Below are 18,036 nucleotides of genomic sequence, written 5' to 3'. Positions count from 1 at the left end.
AAGTTTTTGGGATAATGTAATGTATTATCTTAAATACTCATGGGATCTAATCAATTATTCACCATTAAAAAGGTGACCTTTACCACTCTTGCTTATTATAAAGCTAGTTGTAAAATCTACGTACACTCCATCAGTCTCGCAAAGAACAAGGGTGGAATCAATTCATCCTACATTATTTAGGTGCAAGATTTATCACACCAGAGGACTTCCCTTCTATCTTTTGAACTAAAAAGTTTTTGGAAATTGTTGAAGAAAACGATACCTCCACAAACATCATCTAACGTATTGATCTATAATCCCCACACTTAAATCAATTGATCATTTACCACTATAATAGATGAGGCAAAAAAAATGACATTATTGTGTTGCCTCTATTGCATTTTCTAACGTATGTAAAGATATACAATCATATACATCACTCTGTAAGTACTTGTTCAAGAAATTTACAGCACCTTACAGACCTTTAGCTTCATATAAAGGGGCATTTGGTGCGACGAGCAGCTTACATTGGAAGGATAAGAAAGTTGTAGGACATACTTCCATACTAGAGCAACAAATGCATATTCATTGACCTTTAGCTTCATTTAAACATCATACTGTTAAACTCATCGATGCCAGTGAGCCACTTTGACCGTCCAAAAGAGAGGAGCGAGGAACCTCCTGCAAGTATCCATCATCTAAAAGGAAAACTCGTTCAGCCATTAAAACTGTTTCCAAGCGGTGAGCAATCACTAGTACCTGCATGTAAAGATTTAGACGATAATTAGAACTGCCCTGAAGGATAGGTGTGCGTGCATGTGAAAGATATCGTCAATTATTCTTGGCAATAAAATGTGTCATCAATTAGCAAACTTCAAATCAAGATGGCTTAAGACACTTCTAGTGCCAACAAAGTCAGATCTCTCACATCTCAGGCACGTTTTCAACAGCACCCAGTGAAGGATGTTTGCTAGACAATGTATGATATACGCCAAATTTAAAATGAGCCAAGAATGTAGTTCTTCCCTTCACATGTAAAAAATTATGCAGTGAAGAGCATTAAAAGCAAACAGGGTAAGGTCTAAGAGGTATCCACAGTCTTACTCTGTGGTACATAATTCAATAATGATAAAGGTACAGAACATGCATATAACTACCCCCTTCCAGCTGTATTGCGAGGTTCCCTATCTTGTGGAAACTGTTAACCTATCACTCATCTACTGTGAGAGTAACCTTGCTTTACCAGAATAGACATTTGCTTATTTGTACTTCCTTTTTGGTAGATAAGATTCGTATATATTTCCACTCCATATGCTTCATCATGGTTAACGGAGAGGACCTGAATTTAACTTCTGTAAAAATAATTACGACGAGGGACAGGAGAGGTTGAGGAGCCATGGTACTGAACTGTAAACAAAACTATAGAAGCTTCTTTTACTTACAGTACGATTTTGCATCAGGTGCTGCAGAGCTCGTCTTACCAACAGCTCTGACTTGCTGTCTAATGCTGAAGTAGCTTCATCCAATATTAGAATAGATGGATCCTGATAAAGAGCCCGAGCAATAGCTATTCTGAGATGAAAATGAAAAGGAATGAGAGATTTCCGAGATCAAAACAGGTTAGCTATTAGTATTACAGCCCCTATCTTTAGGTAACAAGAGCATTGGTATCAGGTTCCATAGCATTCCCAAAAGATCTATCCCTTGAGAAGGTAGAAAAAAATCTCAATTCAGTAAAGAACTCAGGAGAGACTGAATTCAAACACACCCAGGATCCACAGGAATTATCCAATTAAAATTGATGAAAACAAAGAAGCTGAAGTACCCAAAAAGGGGACCCAAAATGAATTTGGAAAAACACTAATTTGTTGAGAAAATCAACTGAAGAGGAAGACCTACAGTCAATCCTGAGAATCAAGGACTAGTCGAGATTAGATCGACTTCTCTTCCTATCATTTTTGTATTGACAGAACTTTCTTGGTGTGAGATTCTGTTACTCCCTTCGTTTGAGTAGAATGCTCTCAAGAGGGGAAAGTTTTCTTTCTAAAAAAAGTAAGGCATACTACTGATTGATTGTGTGTGAGAAATATATAAGAAAATTCAGAAAATCAAAGGCTATTGGTGGGAAAAGTATCATACCTTTGCTTCTGCCCTCCACTGAAAATTGAGCCCCTAGGTCCAACATTTGTCTCATAGCTAAGAGGAAGCGCTTCAATAAATTCTTCTGCACTTGCAGTTCTGGCAGCAAGCTTCACTCTCTCCATATCAATACCAGCCATTCTATCCCTATATCCAATGTTCTCGGCGACACTTCCAGAAAATAATGTCTGATAGAATTTTAAAAAAATTGGAAAACAATTCAGCCGTGTAGTTCCTCTTTCCCACTTCAGTTGACCTTGCTAGCGTGGATTTAAGGAATGTGTTTACAACGTAGGAGTTAGCTCCAGATTATTACAGAGTATCAGCCCAAAAGTGTGAAAAGCAGACAGTTGGTTCAACAAGATGCTATCTCTTTGCTAGAAAATCCACTTTTATTAAATGAAATGTTTCAATTAACTTCTAGATAATAAAAGCAATGCCACCCCACTTTCAGGAACAGGTATTTTAAATTGACATGTAAGATTTGAAGTCCAACTAATATATAGTAGTTCCACTTATTTAGGAAACTTTTATCTCTAATTGTATATGAGGCATGAGCACAAACATGGAAAAAGTTGAGGGAGTATTAGTTCGACTTTTTCGAGATGAGGAGCTTTGCCAAAACGGAAGTAAAGTTAGTTGAGATAGACTCAAAACATAACAAGGTCAATCAGAAGGACAGGTAGCATTATTCAAAAATAGATGCTCAATAGCTAATCAAGTACGATTGTAGGAAATATTTTCACATAGTATTTATAAGCACATTTCACAAAGTATATTGCACATTCAACTTTCTATAATTTGATATCCAAGAAATAGACTGGAGCGAAATAATTAGGAAACATAGGTAATCCTTAGTAATGCCCAATTAGTTCCTGAGAAACATCCATCTGTAAAGAACCTGGAAGCACTCCCTTTGCAAAGAAAAATTTCTAAACTTAATGCGGTAACTTTTCTTAATGTTTCTCGGATACAAAGAAGAAAAATGAAACGAATATTAGAGCAAAATTAAGGACTAAAACTTAAAAAGAGTATAACAGTCCCCACATTTGAAACACTGCAGTACAAAATTCAAATTTGGGTCAACAAGCCATAGGAAATTGTTGCTTTGGAGAATCTTTAGACGCTTTGTCCAAAATTCCTCTCCTTTGACTAGATCCTTATAGTGTAACAACCTCAGTTTTAGCAACAAACTAATCATTGAACCTCTATTGGCTCTAACAATAAATTTGAGTCTCCAATTCTTGCCATCCACGACGAGGATATCGATCATCTGCTTACCCCAGTACTGCCAGGTGATTCTGGTTAAAAACCCTGTAGCTTAGCTCTCCGAACATGGAAGATTTTGATTTTATAGAACGTGGTAGATTTGAGGTGAAACGCTCCACTCTATTGAACGTAACAGGAGGATCATGCAAAGAAGTAAGGTATAAACTAGTACCAGGTAATGAATCTCCATTCCTAACCCCCAACTCCACCAAATATAATTACACATCAACAAAAGAAAATGGAGAAAACTTAACACAACTACTGTCTGCTATTCGAAGGTGAAATGCATAAGCATCAAAAGTCTTGAACACTACAACAACTAACCACAAATAAAGGATTAGCAGTATGTTGAAATAATTAAGGCAAAAGAATTCATCATATCATGGTTGTAAATAGGGAAAGAGGCTTGGACTTACTGTATCTTGAGAGACCAAACCAATGTTTCTCCTTAAACTCTCGATTCGTATGCCTCTAATATCCAAACCATCAATGAAAATGGAACCTGCCAGTGAGGAAGTAAACCTTGTCATGCTACAGTACAAGAGAACTTTCATATTCATCATTGAGGATCAGGGCTAAAGAGAATGCTAGACTGTGTGTTGTGGTGTCAAAACTGCTAACCTTGTAAAGGATCATATAAGCGAAGAAGGAGTTTTACAAGAGTCGTTTTTCCTCCTCCTGATGGTCCACACAGGGCAACTATTTCACCAGATTTAATATGTAAGTCCATGTTTTTCAATACAAGAGGTCCATTGTCTCCATATCTAAAAGAGACGTTAGAGTATTTTACTTCTCCAGCAACACAATCTAAGTCAACAGCATCTGGGTTCACAATTTCCTGTATATTTGTACATCGTAGATATTCAGGCACACTTGGTTGCATGATTCTAGTTGAAAGTAGTTAAAATAACAACACTAATTGCAAGGATGTTCAACATAGAAGTAACCTATATTGAAAGAACTTAAGAAATTTTATAGGGAACATGCATAAGTACCCCCCCAACCTATGCCCAAAATCCCAGAGACACACTTATACTATACTAAGGTCCTATTACCCCCCGAACTTATTTTATAAATAATTTTCTACCCCTTTTCGGCCTACATGGCACTATCTTCTGGGACCAGCGCGTGTTGACCATTTTTCAAGCTATCTGGTTGATAGTGCCACGTAGGCCGAAAAGGGGTAAAAAATTATTTATAAAATAAGTTCGGAGGGTAATAGGACCTTAGTATAGTATAAGTGTGTCTCTAGGATTTCGGGCATAGGTTGGGGAGGTACTTATGCATTTTCCCAATTTTATATTAGCGAAGATCAATCAATCATACCAAGTAGAAGATGAAAGAAGCAAAGTGTAAAAAAATCACCTAATAAGATTGAGCTTTCAAAATTCTAAGAAGATAATGAAAAATAGATAGAACTGAGTTGGTAGCCACTGGAGAGCTATCTTTTTTTTCCTTCACCAATCATGACATGGATTTTATTTTGCTATTGTTATTGTCCTTTCAATCCTGCTTTGATTACACTACTTTTGAGCCAAGGGTCTACCGGAAACAGCCTCTCCACTGCACAAAGGTAGGGATAAGGTCTGCCTACATCCTACCCTCCCCATAACCCACTTATGGGATCACACTGGGTATGTTGTTGAAATGATGATATGAATAAAATATGATGATTATATGCTTGCAATAATGACATTAATGGAAGCAGTTGTAAGCAGTGTTGTCAAAGGTGAAAATCTCTAAAAAGCACTCTAGATTTGTGGTTTAAGTGCAACAGGCTGTAGGCTTTAGTGAAGAAAAAGGCGCAATTGAAGAAAAAAATAGAAATCTATACATAATTCAAGGAAAAGTAACAAATTTCATTCATACTGTTTTCCTTAACAACTACTCCCTTAGTTTTGATCTAAGTTTCTTATTTTCCTTTTAGTATATCTCAAAAGGAATGCCTCTTTCTTTCTTTTTTATTTATCAGGTAAATGTATTTCATTCATAAACATGGCAAAAAATCTGACAGTATATAAGGGGTACACCAAAAGACCCATAAACTGAAATGAAGTTAGTAATACACTAGTGCTTATTGTATTTGTTGTTTAGTACCAGCTCGATTCAAGACAGAACTCATGCGCAATGAGGTGCACACCTTAGTGCCTTGCCTACACTGAAACTTAATCGAGTTAAAGCGCCTTCCCTGAGCTTTTCAGGGCTAGCGCGCCTTAAATAAGCCTTTGACAACACAGGTTGCAAGTATATGACTCTTAAATCTGACAGCATGTGTTTTTGGTTTCAGGTTCAACAATGCAAGACTAAATTATTTTGTATCGTTACTTAAGAGAAGACCTAATTCTAGTTCTTCCGCTCTCTATCTTACATGCCATTACCAAAGTCATAGAAATCAACAAGTTATATATTTACCTCTGGTTCAAATGTTGTCAAACTAAATAGGCGCTGAATTGCTGGCTCTCCTTGTTTTAATTCGTTGTATGCTTTTCCCACATCCTGCACAACTCTTAGATTCAGATTGATAGCTAAAATTGCTCCACATGCTAAACCATAATATCAACATGAAGCAGTATGAGCGAAGTCCAACCGAACAAGAAAAAAAAAAGTCAAAACAGGAGAGGGAAACATAAAAGTGTAGGTCCCTTCCAATATAAATGGGATCGAAAGTTGATCAAATTTATGAAGCAAGGTCTCGAGAAAAGCTTCTTCTATTAAGGGAAAGTTTTGAGTGATTCACAGTATTATTCAAATCTTCCTATGGATGCCTTCTGATGTGAAGACAACCTCCTGACTAACCTTGTTCCACGCCGTTCAGTTCAAGTACCTGGATAATTTGGTACTATTAGATCAGCAATTCATAAGGTAAAGCTATCTCATGATTAATCATTCTTGTAGGTTGTGCTGCTTGATTCTTATCCCAACGCCCAAAAACAAAGCTAATGTATGGGGTCCAGACTCCCAGGTAACACCTACTGCTATATGCTTTCAATTTTTATAGAGTAAAATAACAACCTACTTCTATACGCTTCCTTCTTTCAAGTAACACCAGACTCGAAGCAATGTGTATTGCAACAGTTGAAGTGATACAAGAAAAATATAAAGTAGTCGTTCAAAAGTTGGTTTAAGGGAAGACAACGACAACAACATACCCAGTGAAACCCCACAAGTCGGGTCCGGGGAGGGTAGAATGTACTCAAACCTTACAACTACTTTGTGGAGTTGGTTTAAGGTAAGAACATCACATAAAAAAAAAAAACATCACATAAAGTTGAAATCTGGATTCTTGAAATTTGTATGAGTTAATCAGGAATATAATTAGTTTAGAAGTGTGTTGTGCACATGGGATGGAAGCAATATAACCTATTTATCTTATTTCAAAGATAGGAGACATATCAAACAAATGAACTTACAGAAACATAATCCTTCCAATAATTGAAACATAACCTGGATTGGGGAGATCAACAGAACCAGGGATGTCACAAAAGAAACCATGGCAGAACAATCAATTGAACCTTTTGAAACAAGCAGCGTTCCAGCGCTAAATGTGAGTAAGGTGCCAAAATATATTGCCTGTACCAACTGAGGAATAAATGACTTCAACTTCTTCTTTCCCATAGTCGCAGATAGATCAGCAAAAGCAAGTAACTGGAACTTCTTTCTTTCACAGGACTCCGCATTGTTTGCCTTCACAAAAAGAATTGATGGGAGGATCTGTAACCAGTAGTAATTTTCCTTCAGTTACTGTCGAAAGCTTGATTCTTTGAATATTAGGAAGAGAGTAACATAGAACAAAAAAAGCTGGAAAAGAAGGGAGAAGGTGGAAGAAATTTTCTCCATGAGTTGGAATGTCCATGAGCATACGTTCATTTTGGAAAAACAAAAGGTATACCAAACCTCAAACTTAAGAAGACTAAGAAGCTATTGTGCTTTGACTGAAATTTCATATTGGAATGAAATGGCCCCGAATAACACAATGGATACAGAAATTCATATGGAAAAACCAAAAACAAAAACACTTACCTCAAAGCCAGTTGATTGATTCATTATATGCTATCGTAACCAAAAACACTTACCTCATTCAGATAGGAAGAGAGAGAAGCAGCAGCAAGATGTGCCTTGTTTGATACATCACGAAGTTTTTCGCCCAAGTAACCAATCACAAAACCCATCAACGGGATCACCTTAAATAACACCCATCAAGATTCGATATAAACTCATCCAACATTCATAAATAATTCATAATAATAGAAGGAAAGAACTAATGCATCTTTTGTCACCAAGGCGGAAAGTAATGATAGAACAGGGTTGATGACCAACATCTGAACTGCCATTGCTGATAATTGAAGACTACTTGGTACAATAGTCTGTAAATAGCAAAGCACGAGATTTAGGAAGAGAAAAGAAAGAGTTTGTTGAAGACATAAAAGTAAAAGCATCAATTCTCTAACAACTTAAATTTTTAGTGAAACAATTCATATCGTTCAACATGGTACTAATAGCGCTCATGAGGTTTGAGTCCAATGAACTCTTCCAAATAGTATTTCTATGTGCTTATCCAACAAAAGAATCACACAAGTGAGGGACATCTTGCAAACATAAATAAGTATCTGAGATTAAATCTCATGGCCACTGAGGCCGAACCTCTTCGCCGGAAAATTATCCGACACAAATACAGCAAAACCAATTCTTTTTTGGTTATATATAAACTGGTGAATCCTCTTGACATAAGAGAAGGCTCTAGTCTAGTGTAGTGTTAAGGGGGTTCAAAAATCGTTTTCTTAGATCATAGGTTCAAATATTATATATAATATCCCACCCAGCAAAACAAAAATTTCACATGCATAATCCAAGAGAGTAATCGTGAAAGGGTGCTTGCAAGCACAACAAATAAATATAAGTGTACCCTTATAACTGTTAAAACTTTTCGATTATGCAGTTCACACAGTTCAGCAACATAAAACATACAGAAACAGATGATCCATGAGCTTTGGTCGTTGGGAGTAACAACGCATTATTGTCTTAATGTGGTTCATTCAACATTATAAAAATACACAAAACTGGAGGCTCGAGGGCTAGTTAGTAAGAAGCTATGCTGCTCGGACTCTTCAAAGATATTGGTGGGTTTGTGTAGCATCAGCCATGCATTTTTGGAGATCCAACACAGGTGCAGCAACATTTTTGGAGAGTTCTAGCAACATTGGTTAGAGATATCAAAGCATCATTTTCTCAACTCACATTCAAGAGAGAATAAACAGTATCAGCAACATCAGAAGCTTCAGCAGTAATCCTATAAGCAACATCTCCAGCAGCAATCCCATTTTCTCCCTCAAAAAACCCTAAATCTCTCTGCAAAACCTTATGGAAAACACAAACCCTCATCTTATACACACAGTTCAACGCAGCTTCCCATAGAAACGCTTGCTGCAGATAATTACCAACGAGTCGAACGAAAAACAAACCTCCCAAAACCAAACACTCCTCTCTCAGCCTCACAACATCCAACGGATTCATGAGAGACGAGAATTTTCCAACTTTGGGAACAATTTTGGACAGAGAGTAAACAGATAAAACACTGCAGAGCCATCCACAGAGAATCGGTTTCCATTCCGAAAGGAGATAAGGTTTAAGAGGAGCTATAGAGGTGAACGGAGAAATGAAATTGCCGGAGTTCGCAGCGGCGCGTGTAGATGATGATTTTATTGTTAATGCAGAGGTTGAAATGGAGAAATTGAAGATGATGTTAGTAGTTGGTTTGGTTACCTGGCGGGGGACTGTGAGTTTGTGGCGGCGAAGGGGCGGCGAACGGCCGTGATACGGCGGCTTCAGGTTAATTAGGGACATTTTCCGGTGGTTAATTTAGGTATTTGCGTTTTTAGTCCCTTAACATCCATACACTCTAATTTTGGTCCTTATAATATATATACTTTTAATTAACTACATTTAACCTGCAATTAACAAAATATAAAACTTTTGTCCTTCTATTTTGAGCATTGTCTTCGTTTATCCTTCCGGATTCCATAGTAGTCGTAGTATTTCTCCCGTAAGTTCTTATTATTTGGTTTCTATTGTTATATATATTGTCTCATGTACTTCGATTACCGTATTATTTTATTAGAGTTATTGTTCTTATTAATAATTTCTATAGTATTTTGTCATGATTTGTTTACTTTCGTTTTTTTTTTCAATCTGCTTTTTCTTGAATCGAGTCTATTGAAAACAGTCTCTCTACCTCTCATTGACATGTTGTATTAAAGTAAAAATATATATTATTGTTTTATTTACGAGTAGTCATTCTTAATCCATTCATTTAGATCCAAACTAGTCCCTTTGTATTTCCATCGTTCTTTAACGTAGATACGACGGCAACAACAGACTAGTGGAGTCCCACAAGTGGGGTTTGGAGAAGGGGTGCATATGCAGTCTTATTCAAACCTTATTAGGGTAGAGAGATCTAGAGTTTCCGATAAACTCTCCACTCAAGTAAAGCACATCAAAATATTAGAAGAGAACAATAGAAACAACAAATAGTACGGAAACTGAAGCAAAGAAAACAACATACAATAATAATACGAAAAACGTAGCAAAGTGAAATTATCCTTACTCTTTGATCAACACAATTAACAGGGTTTAAGTTGTTCAAGCTAAATAGGTAACACAAACATCTAGCTTATAGGAAGTGGTTTCGACTTGAAATCCCATCAAAGCATCTACGATTCCTTTCTATCCAAACACACCAAAAAATACTTACAGGCACATACAAATCTTCTTCATAAGCACTAGCATTCATATGCCAACAACTACGGTACAGTGCAGAAAGAGGTGACCGATACTTTTCAAATCTTGGAGATGCGTGTAACATCTGTTGACAAGTTGAACGCTTCTAACACGGGTATGACAACAGTTTTGGAGAGTCAGAGTCCAAGAACTAGGTTCTAACAATCAAAACCTCTTTTAAACTTATATTGAGCGGTAACGAGATCTTGATTTGGGTTTGGCATTAAGAAATGTGACAACAACATGTGAAGAAGCTCTAGGAAACTTCAAAACCTCCTCTATTGCCTCTTCTGATGTGTCATTATACCTATCCCAAACAATTATCAGTTTTTCTAATACTTGTGCATACTTAAGGAAAAACCTTAGTAGCTCGATCTCTTTATCTTCGTCTTTGAAACCAGTCAATTGAATCGACTTAAGATGAGACTCCAAGCACACTACACTTTCACTAGGATCATGGAACTTCCAGTTTTCATCCCAACCATAATTCTCGTCAGAGAACAAATTAAGAACCTCTAAATTAGGAGAATGCTTGAGAAATAGCATCATGACTTCCATGCAAGATTTATCAATTGCCACTGCCAATTGTAAGCACTTAAGCTTACAAAACGTGACTGGGAAGTTTCTTACTCCATGAAGTACACCATACAAACCCCCAATGGAACTTTGGCATAATTTCAAAGTTGAAGTAGAAACGACATTCTTGATCATCTTATGCACACACATACCAAGTTCTTCTGTTACATCGTCTGAATCAAAAAAGAAGAGGTGAACAACTTCTATAGAGAAGAGATTCTCTAGAATTATATCCTTTGCCAATGGAGCACCATATTTCAAGACCTTGAGATTCGGGCAAGAAATTTTGATGTTACAATTGACGAAACTTACTCTGTTGTCCACAAAGTTCTTTATAGACACATAAACCAGAGACGTCGAAGCAATATCAACCATAGTCATACTTCCAAAATTACAACTATCCAATTTCAGTTTTTCTAGTCTTGAGAACAAGCAACTCGTCAAATGCTCGTTTGATAACTCAACTTCTTCAAGATGAAGAAATTTAAGCTGATGAAATCTGAAATGATTAGGCAACTTAAGTACAGACCCATCCATCCGTATTTTCAAAACTCGCAAAGATTCACAAGTCACAACACAATATGGCAACTCAAATGGCTCAGCAGGACAAAAAACTAACACAATTTCGAGTTGTCACAACACGAACCCATCGAAAAATATCCCCTTTATAGAAAATATTCCCACAACAAAGCTTAAAGCAAACAAGGCTATCCCCAAACCCACATTGGTTAATAAACACCCAATTGATAAAATCTTTGAATTTCCCCGCCATAACCAAATCCCAAGGTCGATTAATCCGTTCATGACCAAAACGATTAATATCAAAATTCAAGTAAGGCATTGTCCTCCATATATAGTTCCATCTTTTCGACAAAATGCTTAACTGAACCACGTCGAAAATGTAAATTGATGAAAGTATATTGTATAGTATTTCATCTGGCAAATAGCTAATTCTATCAATTCCTTCACTTGCACTGGATGCAGCTAAATACTTGGGAGTTTTCAATGATTTTTGCATCAAATCTTCCATTTTTTGAAGGATTAAAAAGCATAAAACAGTAGTGATTTCAGATGAACAGTGAGATTACCTCCCTTCCGAGATTTATCAGTGGAATGAGAACGATAGCGAGCTTCCATCAGCCATCTTTGGGGTTTTCTAATGAGTCTTATAACTATTGTAAGGGATCGTTTGGTTTGAATTTGAGTTATGATGAGATAAGTTGTCCTGAGATTATTTCTTATTGAGTGTTTGGTTTGTTGTATTCAAAAATATTATATATTGATAAATTTTAAGAATAAATTGTTTGTTTACAAAATTACCCTTCACTTTATTTAAATTTTTTAAATTTTTCTTTGTGAGCTTTAGTTATTCATTTTTAAAAATAAAACTTTTATTTTATTTAACTTAAATATTTTTGTTTATGTATCCCTGTGATAAGTACTATGTGTATTTAAAAATATAATTTTTTTCTTATTTAGCTTAAAAAATAGAACTTCCCTCTTAAGTTTGTTAAAGAGAAGAAAGTTTATGAGAAATCAAAAATAAAATAAACATAAGAATTAGTCAAATAAATTCATAAATAAAAATTATATTTATATAGTGTAATTTTTTAATAGAAAAATATGTATAATTATCATAAAAAATAAGGAGTAGTAAGTATTATTATACATGGTATTAAAAAAATGTAAATATACATAAATGTGAAAAATGGTGTATAAAAAGGATTTAAAGGAACATATTTGTCATTTACCTATTTTACCCCGGGATAAGTTATCCCGAAATTACTATACCACCCATGGGGAGGGATAACTTATCCCGGTACTAATTATTAATCCCGGGATAAGTTATCCTGAACTTGCCAATCAAACAACAAATTAAGTGGTACTATAATTTAATCTCGGGATTATTTGTACTTATCCTTTACACCAAACGATCCCTCAGGGGTCGTTTGGTTTGAAAATGAGTTATGATGGGATAAGTTATGTTGGGATAAGTTATGTTGAGATTAGTTATGATGGGATAAGTTTGTGTTGGGATTATTTTTTATTGAGTGTTTGGTTTGTTGTATTCAAAATAATAAATTTTAAGAACAATTTATTTGTTTACAAAAATATCCTTCATTAATGTAAAAAGTGATAATAACAAAAAGGGTTGAAAGAGACATTTTTGCATTTACCATTTTATCCCGGGATAAGTTATCCCAAGATTACTATACCACCCTAGGTTAGGGATAACTTATCCCGGTACTAATTATTAATCCCGAGATAAGTTATCCCGAACTTGCCAACCAAACAACAAAATAAGCGGTACTATAATTTAATCCCGGGACTATTTGGTATTATCCCTCACACCAAACGACCCCTAAGGGTTTTACACCAATTTGTTCAACTAAATACTAAACCCCCCACCCTTTCCAATTGGGAGAAAATGTTGTAAATGGTCTGAACTATTGGATTAGGTCTAAAATAGTATCTTAACTATAAATTTATCGGATTTAGTTTTTTAAATATTCAAAAATCTTATTAGATTTGGTCTATTAATTATACAGTTATCGAATTTAGTCTTTTAAGTATTCAAAACCTTATCAGATTTGGTTAATTAACTAAATATATAAAGTGAAATGTAATATATAAATGACATGAAAAATCGTTATCAAAGAAAAATTCATTTGACCCTTGAAATTTGAATACTATCACATAAATTTGGATGGAGAGAGTACTAGTTTCAACACTCATGAGTCAGGAATAAGTAGGCGATTAGCCATTTTTCATTGTGAAATTTGAAAAAAAAAATTGTTTTCAAAGAGAAAAAATGATATTTGAAAATTGAAGTTGTGTTTGGTCAACAACAACATATCCCGTGTAATCCCATAATAGTGGAGGTCTAAAAAGAATAAAATATTAGCAGACCTTTGTAACTATCTTTAAGGTAGAGAGATAGTTTCTGATAGACCACCAACTCAAGAAAAATACAAACCAAATTAAGTAGCATAGAGAAAGAAATATGAAAATAAAGAAAGTCTCGCAAAATACTATAGATAACCTATCAAATCATTTTAAACAATACTAATAATAAGATAAAAACAATAATAAAGATGTAAAAAATCATAAATAATAACCAAACTCAAAAGACAAAAAACTAAGTGAGGCAATCGTTCAACTATCTACCTAACTTCCTGCCCTAATCTTTATCCTCCATAACTTCATGTCTAAAATCATATATTCAAGATGCTGAAGTTGCGTCATGTCCTGTCTAATCACATTTCTCCAATACTTCTCCAACCTACCATAACCTCTCTTGAAACCGTTCATAGTCAAACCCTCACATCTCTACAATGGGGCAACCTTTCTTACCTTGTTAATTCAAAGATATATAACTAATAATCAATTTAGTATGGCTCGATATGACAGGTTAATCGTTTTTTAAATAATACTCCCTTTGTTCAATTTTACTTGTCCATTATTCCAAAAATATATCTTTTCTTTTATTTGTCACTTTTAACATATCAAGAAAATACAATTATTTTTCTCATGTTTATCCTTAGCATTAATTATTTATTCCCCAAATTATTTTTCAAGACTATACTAAATATCAATGAATAAGGATAGTGTAATAAAATAATCATGTCAAATATTATTATTTTTAATGTGTGCTATGTCCAAATATAACAAATAAAAATGAACTACGAGTAATTAACAACCTAATGACTAATGTTGAGCCTTGACCTTTGAATAATGTCTTCAATTACAATGGCTTCCGATAGAAAGATTATCTCTCCTGTGTGGTTTGCGACCTATTGCATAGCAGTGAAGTTTCACCCTATGTGCACCAAAGGTTAGCATCGGCAGGTTTCCTTTGCCCAGAAAAAAAAAAAGACTACTCTATTCTACCTTATTATGCTCTCTTCTCTCCCCCAGCCCCAAGTTATAAAGATAGTATTAGTCCACATTTGTGTATTTTTAACTCAAGCCTTTGATGAAGCAGAAGCCATAGTTAGTGGTTGAAAACCATTAATCAAGACTTGCTTTCCACAAGCCATTCTTGGAGTATACACCAAACACTCATCACTCTTCTTGACAGTAATCATTGTTGGTGTATGAAAGTAGAAGCAATCCCATAAGCGGGGTTTGGAGAGGTGTGTGTACGCCGTCTTACCTCAATGTTTCCAATAGACCCTCAGCTCAAGTAAAGCTACAATAATAAAACGAAAAATGAAGCAAAGGGAAATTATCCTTACTCTTTGATGAAATAAGTAATTTACATGGCTTAAGTTGTCCATCAAGCTAAATAAGTTACACAAACATCTAGCTTATAGTTGGGAGTAGTTTGGAGTTGAAATTCACCAAAAACACCAAAAAAAATACTTGCAGGGACATCCAGATCTTCTTCATGCTTCCAGCATTCATATGCATCTTTAACTGTGTACGACATGACCCACGCAAGTCCAAAAACATAATAAAACATGTTTCAGAGGTCAACAACAACCATATAGTGCAGAAAGAGATGACTAATACTTCCTAAATCTTGGAGACGCGTGTAACATCTGTTGACAAGTTGAATGCTTCTTTGTCCGGAGTCAAACATGCTTCATTGAAGGATGTCTAGTGCTCATTGAAAAGGCGAAACAGTTGTAGAAATTCATAAACTTAAGGCTTCATGTGCTTGCTCATGCACTAGTTCTCTAAAAGGGTACTTCTAGCCTATGTTGCTTGGACACTTCAAATGTATGTCAGATCTTCCAAAAGTAGTACAACATTTTTGGAGAGTCAGAGTCCAAGTCCAAGTCCAAGCAACATAGCCTCACAATCACAACCTCTTTTAAACAAAATTGTCCCGGTAACGAGATCTTGATTTGGGTTTGAAATTAAGAAATGACACAACAACATGCGAAGAGGCTCTAGGAAACTTCGAGACCTCATCGGATACCTCTTCTAATATGTCATTATAGCATTCCCAAACAACTATCAGTTTTTCTAATACTTGTGCATTCTTAAGGAAAAACCTTAGTAGCTCTATCTCTTTTTCTTCATTTTTGAAACCAGCCAACTGTATCAACTTTAGATGAGACTCCAAGCACACAACGCTTTCACTAGGATCATGCAACTTCCAGTTTTCATCCCAACCATAATTCTCATCAGAAAACAAATCCAGAACCTCCAAATTAGGAGAATGCTTGAGCAATAGCATCATGACTTCCATGCAAGATTCATCAATTGCCACTGCCAATTTTAAGCACTTAAGCTTATAAAACGTGACTGGGAAGTTTCTGACTCCATGAAATACATTATACAAACCCCCAATGGAACTATGGCATAATTTCAAAGTTGAAGTAGAAACGACATTCTTGATCATGTTATGCACACACATACCAATTTCTTCCATTACATCATCTGAATCAAAAAAGAAGAGGTGAACAACTTCTATAGAGAAGAGATTCTCTAGAATTATATCCTTTGCCAATGGAGCACCATATTTCAAGACCTTGAGATTCGGGCAAGAAATTTTGATGTTACAATTGACGAAACTTACTCTGTTGTCCACAAAGTTCTTTATAGACACATAAACCAGAGACGTCGAAGCAATATCAACCATAGTCATACTTCCAAAATTGCAACAATCCAATTTCAGTTTTTCTAGTCTTGAGAACAAGCAACTCGTCAAATGCTCGTTTGATAACTCAACTTCTTCAAGATGAAGAAATTTAAGCTGATGAAATCCGAAATGATTAGGCAACTTAAGTACAGACCCATCCATCCGTATTTTCAAAAACTCGCAAAGATTCACAAGTCACAACACAATATGGCAACTCAAATGGCCCAGCAGGACAAAAATTTAACACAAGTTCTTGAACATTTCGAGTTGTCACAACACGAACCCATCGAAAAATAGCCCCTTTACCAAAAATATCCCCACAACAAAGCTTAAAACAAACAAGGGTATCCTCACATTGGTTAATAAACACCCAATTGATAAAATCTTTGAATTTCTCAGCCATACCCAAATCCCAAGGCCTATTAATCCGTTCACAACCAAAGCTATTAATATCAAAATTCAAGTAAGGCATTGTCCTCCATATATAGTTCCATCTTTTCGACAAAATGCTTAGCTGAACAACATCGAAGATGTAGAGATATGAAAGTATATTGTGCAATATATCATCAGGCAAATAGCTAATTCTATCGATTCCTTCACTTGTACTGTTAATAAATACAGCTAAAAAATTGGGGGGTTTCAATGATTTTTGCATCAAATCATCCATTTTTTGAAGGATTTAAAAGCAGAAAACAGTACTGATTTCAAATGTATAGTGAGATTACCTCGCATCCGCAGATTTATCAGTCTAACGAGAGTGAATAGAGAGCTCTATCAGCCATTTTTAGGGCTTTCCAACTTTTTATGACAACGAGGGTTGGGACGGAGCTTCGAGTTCGTTTTGTTAGAGAGCGTTTAATTCTTAATAAGTTAATGTGAAACTTTTCGAAACGAATTTGAGCTTATGAGATAAGTGGAAACTAAAGAAAAAAGCTTACAAAATTATTAAAAGCAAAATACTTAGTTTTGATCTAAAATAATAAAAGAATTTATAATTTGTATTTTTAGTTTATATCAATCTGTGTAAGTCATAAATCAAAAGTCAATTTAAATAAACTCTTAATCATGTTCTTACCAATTATTAGTTGAGAATTTCCCTTCTTCTATGTAGTAATTAGTAAGTAAGATTTTTTCATATTAAGGGCTCGAAATTGAGACCTTGACAATCATTTTAGGTATTTGGTCTTGAGAGAAATTTATTACTGTTAATTAGGGTTGGGCATTCGGTTATTCGATTTTTTTGATTTTCAATTCTTGTACAACGTGTATTGAACACCGAACCAAATTATTTCGATTCGATTCGATTTTTTTGTTATGGGCCTGCTTAGTGGGCTTTTAAAAATTTAAAAGTATACATTTTTTTGTTTGATTTTTCAGTTTAATGGGCTAAAAATAGTTACATTGATGGTTGCCGGCTACTACGTGATGCTGGTCGGCGATCGCTGCTGCGTAGTGCGTGCTGGTCGGCCGGTCGTTGGCTTGTTGCTGATTGCCGGTCGCCGGAAGACATGGAAAGTTGGACCGTGAAATTAGAATGTGCGGCTGCTATGCCTATTCCTAATTTCCTATTAAACTGCTAAGAAATTAGAAAAAGTAAAAGGGTAAAGTTTGACCTAATTGATTTTTGCCTATTTATTATTTGATATTAATAAAATATTAATAATATTATAAATATAATATAATATATTTCGGTAAATCGAAATACC

The 18,036-nt window shown here is 35.2% G+C and overlaps 3 protein-coding genes across 5 annotated transcripts; all 3 read right to left on the bottom strand.

Annotated features, from left to right (window-relative positions):
* Positions 1-285: 285 nt before the first annotated feature.
* On the bottom strand, positions 286-9,317 carry LOC102600536 (ABC transporter B family member 29, chloroplastic). Of its 3 annotated transcripts, none has more exons than XM_015305997.1 (10): positions 8,623-9,317; positions 7,665-7,751; positions 7,461-7,568; positions 6,832-7,098; positions 5,800-5,883; positions 4,009-4,225; positions 3,804-3,889; positions 2,119-2,378; positions 1,422-1,551; positions 286-738 (listed from the first exon to the last, which is right to left on the bottom strand). In XM_015305997.1, exons 1-10 carry the CDS (start codon positions 9,226-9,228, stop codon positions 592-594), a joined length of 1,992 nt encoding a protein of 663 aa, XP_015161483.1. In that variant the 5' UTR covers positions 9,229-9,317; the 3' UTR covers positions 286-591. The 3 variants fall into 3 exon arrangements, with proteins under 3 accessions (XP_015161483.1, XP_006341102.1, XP_015161484.1); XM_006341040.2 differs by having other exon boundaries at positions 2,119-2,306; positions 8,623-9,315; XM_015305998.1 differs by lacking the exon at positions 7,665-7,751.
* Positions 9,318-10,136: 819 nt separating this feature from the next.
* LOC102589722 (FBD-associated F-box protein At5g60610-like) lies at positions 10,137-11,358 on the bottom strand. Its single transcript, XM_015305996.1, has one exon. The coding sequence runs from the start codon at positions 11,272-11,274 to the stop codon at positions 10,345-10,347; it is 930 nt and encodes a 309-aa protein (XP_015161482.1). The 5' UTR covers positions 11,275-11,358; the 3' UTR covers positions 10,137-10,344.
* Positions 11,359-15,556: 4,198 nt separating this feature from the next.
* Positions 15,557-16,997, bottom strand: LOC107059487 (F-box/FBD/LRR-repeat protein At5g56420-like). The gene is made up of 3 exons (XM_015306046.1): positions 16,509-16,997; positions 16,108-16,444; positions 15,557-15,957 (listed from the first exon to the last, which is right to left on the bottom strand). The coding sequence occupies exons 1-3, from the start codon at positions 16,995-16,997 to the stop codon at positions 15,557-15,559; spliced, it is 1,227 nt and encodes a 408-aa protein (XP_015161532.1).
* Positions 16,998-18,036: the final 1,039 nt, after the last annotated feature.

This window comes from Solanum tuberosum, unplaced genomic scaffold (assembly GCF_000226075.1).
Source record: "Solanum tuberosum cultivar DM 1-3 516 R44 unplaced genomic scaffold, SolTub_3.0 scf00021, whole genome shotgun sequence".
Taxonomy (NCBI): Eukaryota; Viridiplantae; Streptophyta; class Magnoliopsida; order Solanales; family Solanaceae; genus Solanum; species Solanum tuberosum.
Note: the sequence above shows the minus strand (reverse complement) of the source record. Positions and strands in the feature narration are given on the sequence as shown.

Coding starts and splice junctions, on each gene's coding strand:
- LOC102600536 (XM_015305997.1), bottom strand. CDS start 9,228: ATGTCCCTAATTAACCTGAAGCCGCCGTATCACGGCCGTTCGCCGCCC. Junction 7,569..7,664: donor TATCATTACTTTCCGCCTTG/GTGACAAAAGAT, acceptor GTGTTATTTAAG/GTGATCCCGTTGATGGGTTT. Junction 3,890..4,008: donor CTTATATGATCCTTTACAAG/GTTAGCAGTTTT, acceptor CCTCACTGGCAG/GTTCCATTTTCATTGATGGT.
- LOC107059487 (XM_015306046.1), bottom strand. CDS start 16,997: ATGGATGATTTGATGCAAAAATCATTGAAACCCCCCAATTTTTTAGCT. Junction 16,445..16,508: donor TGACTTGTGAATCTTTGCGA/GTTTTTGAAAAT, acceptor GGATTTCATCAG/CTTAAATTTCTTCATCTTGA. Junction 15,958..16,107: donor TGATGTAATGGAAGAAATTG/GTATGTGTGTGC, acceptor TAAAATTGGCAG/TGGCAATTGATGAATCTTGC.
- LOC102589722 (XM_015305996.1), bottom strand. CDS start 11,274: ATGGATGGGTCTGTACTTAAGTTGCCTAATCATTTCAGATTTCATCAG.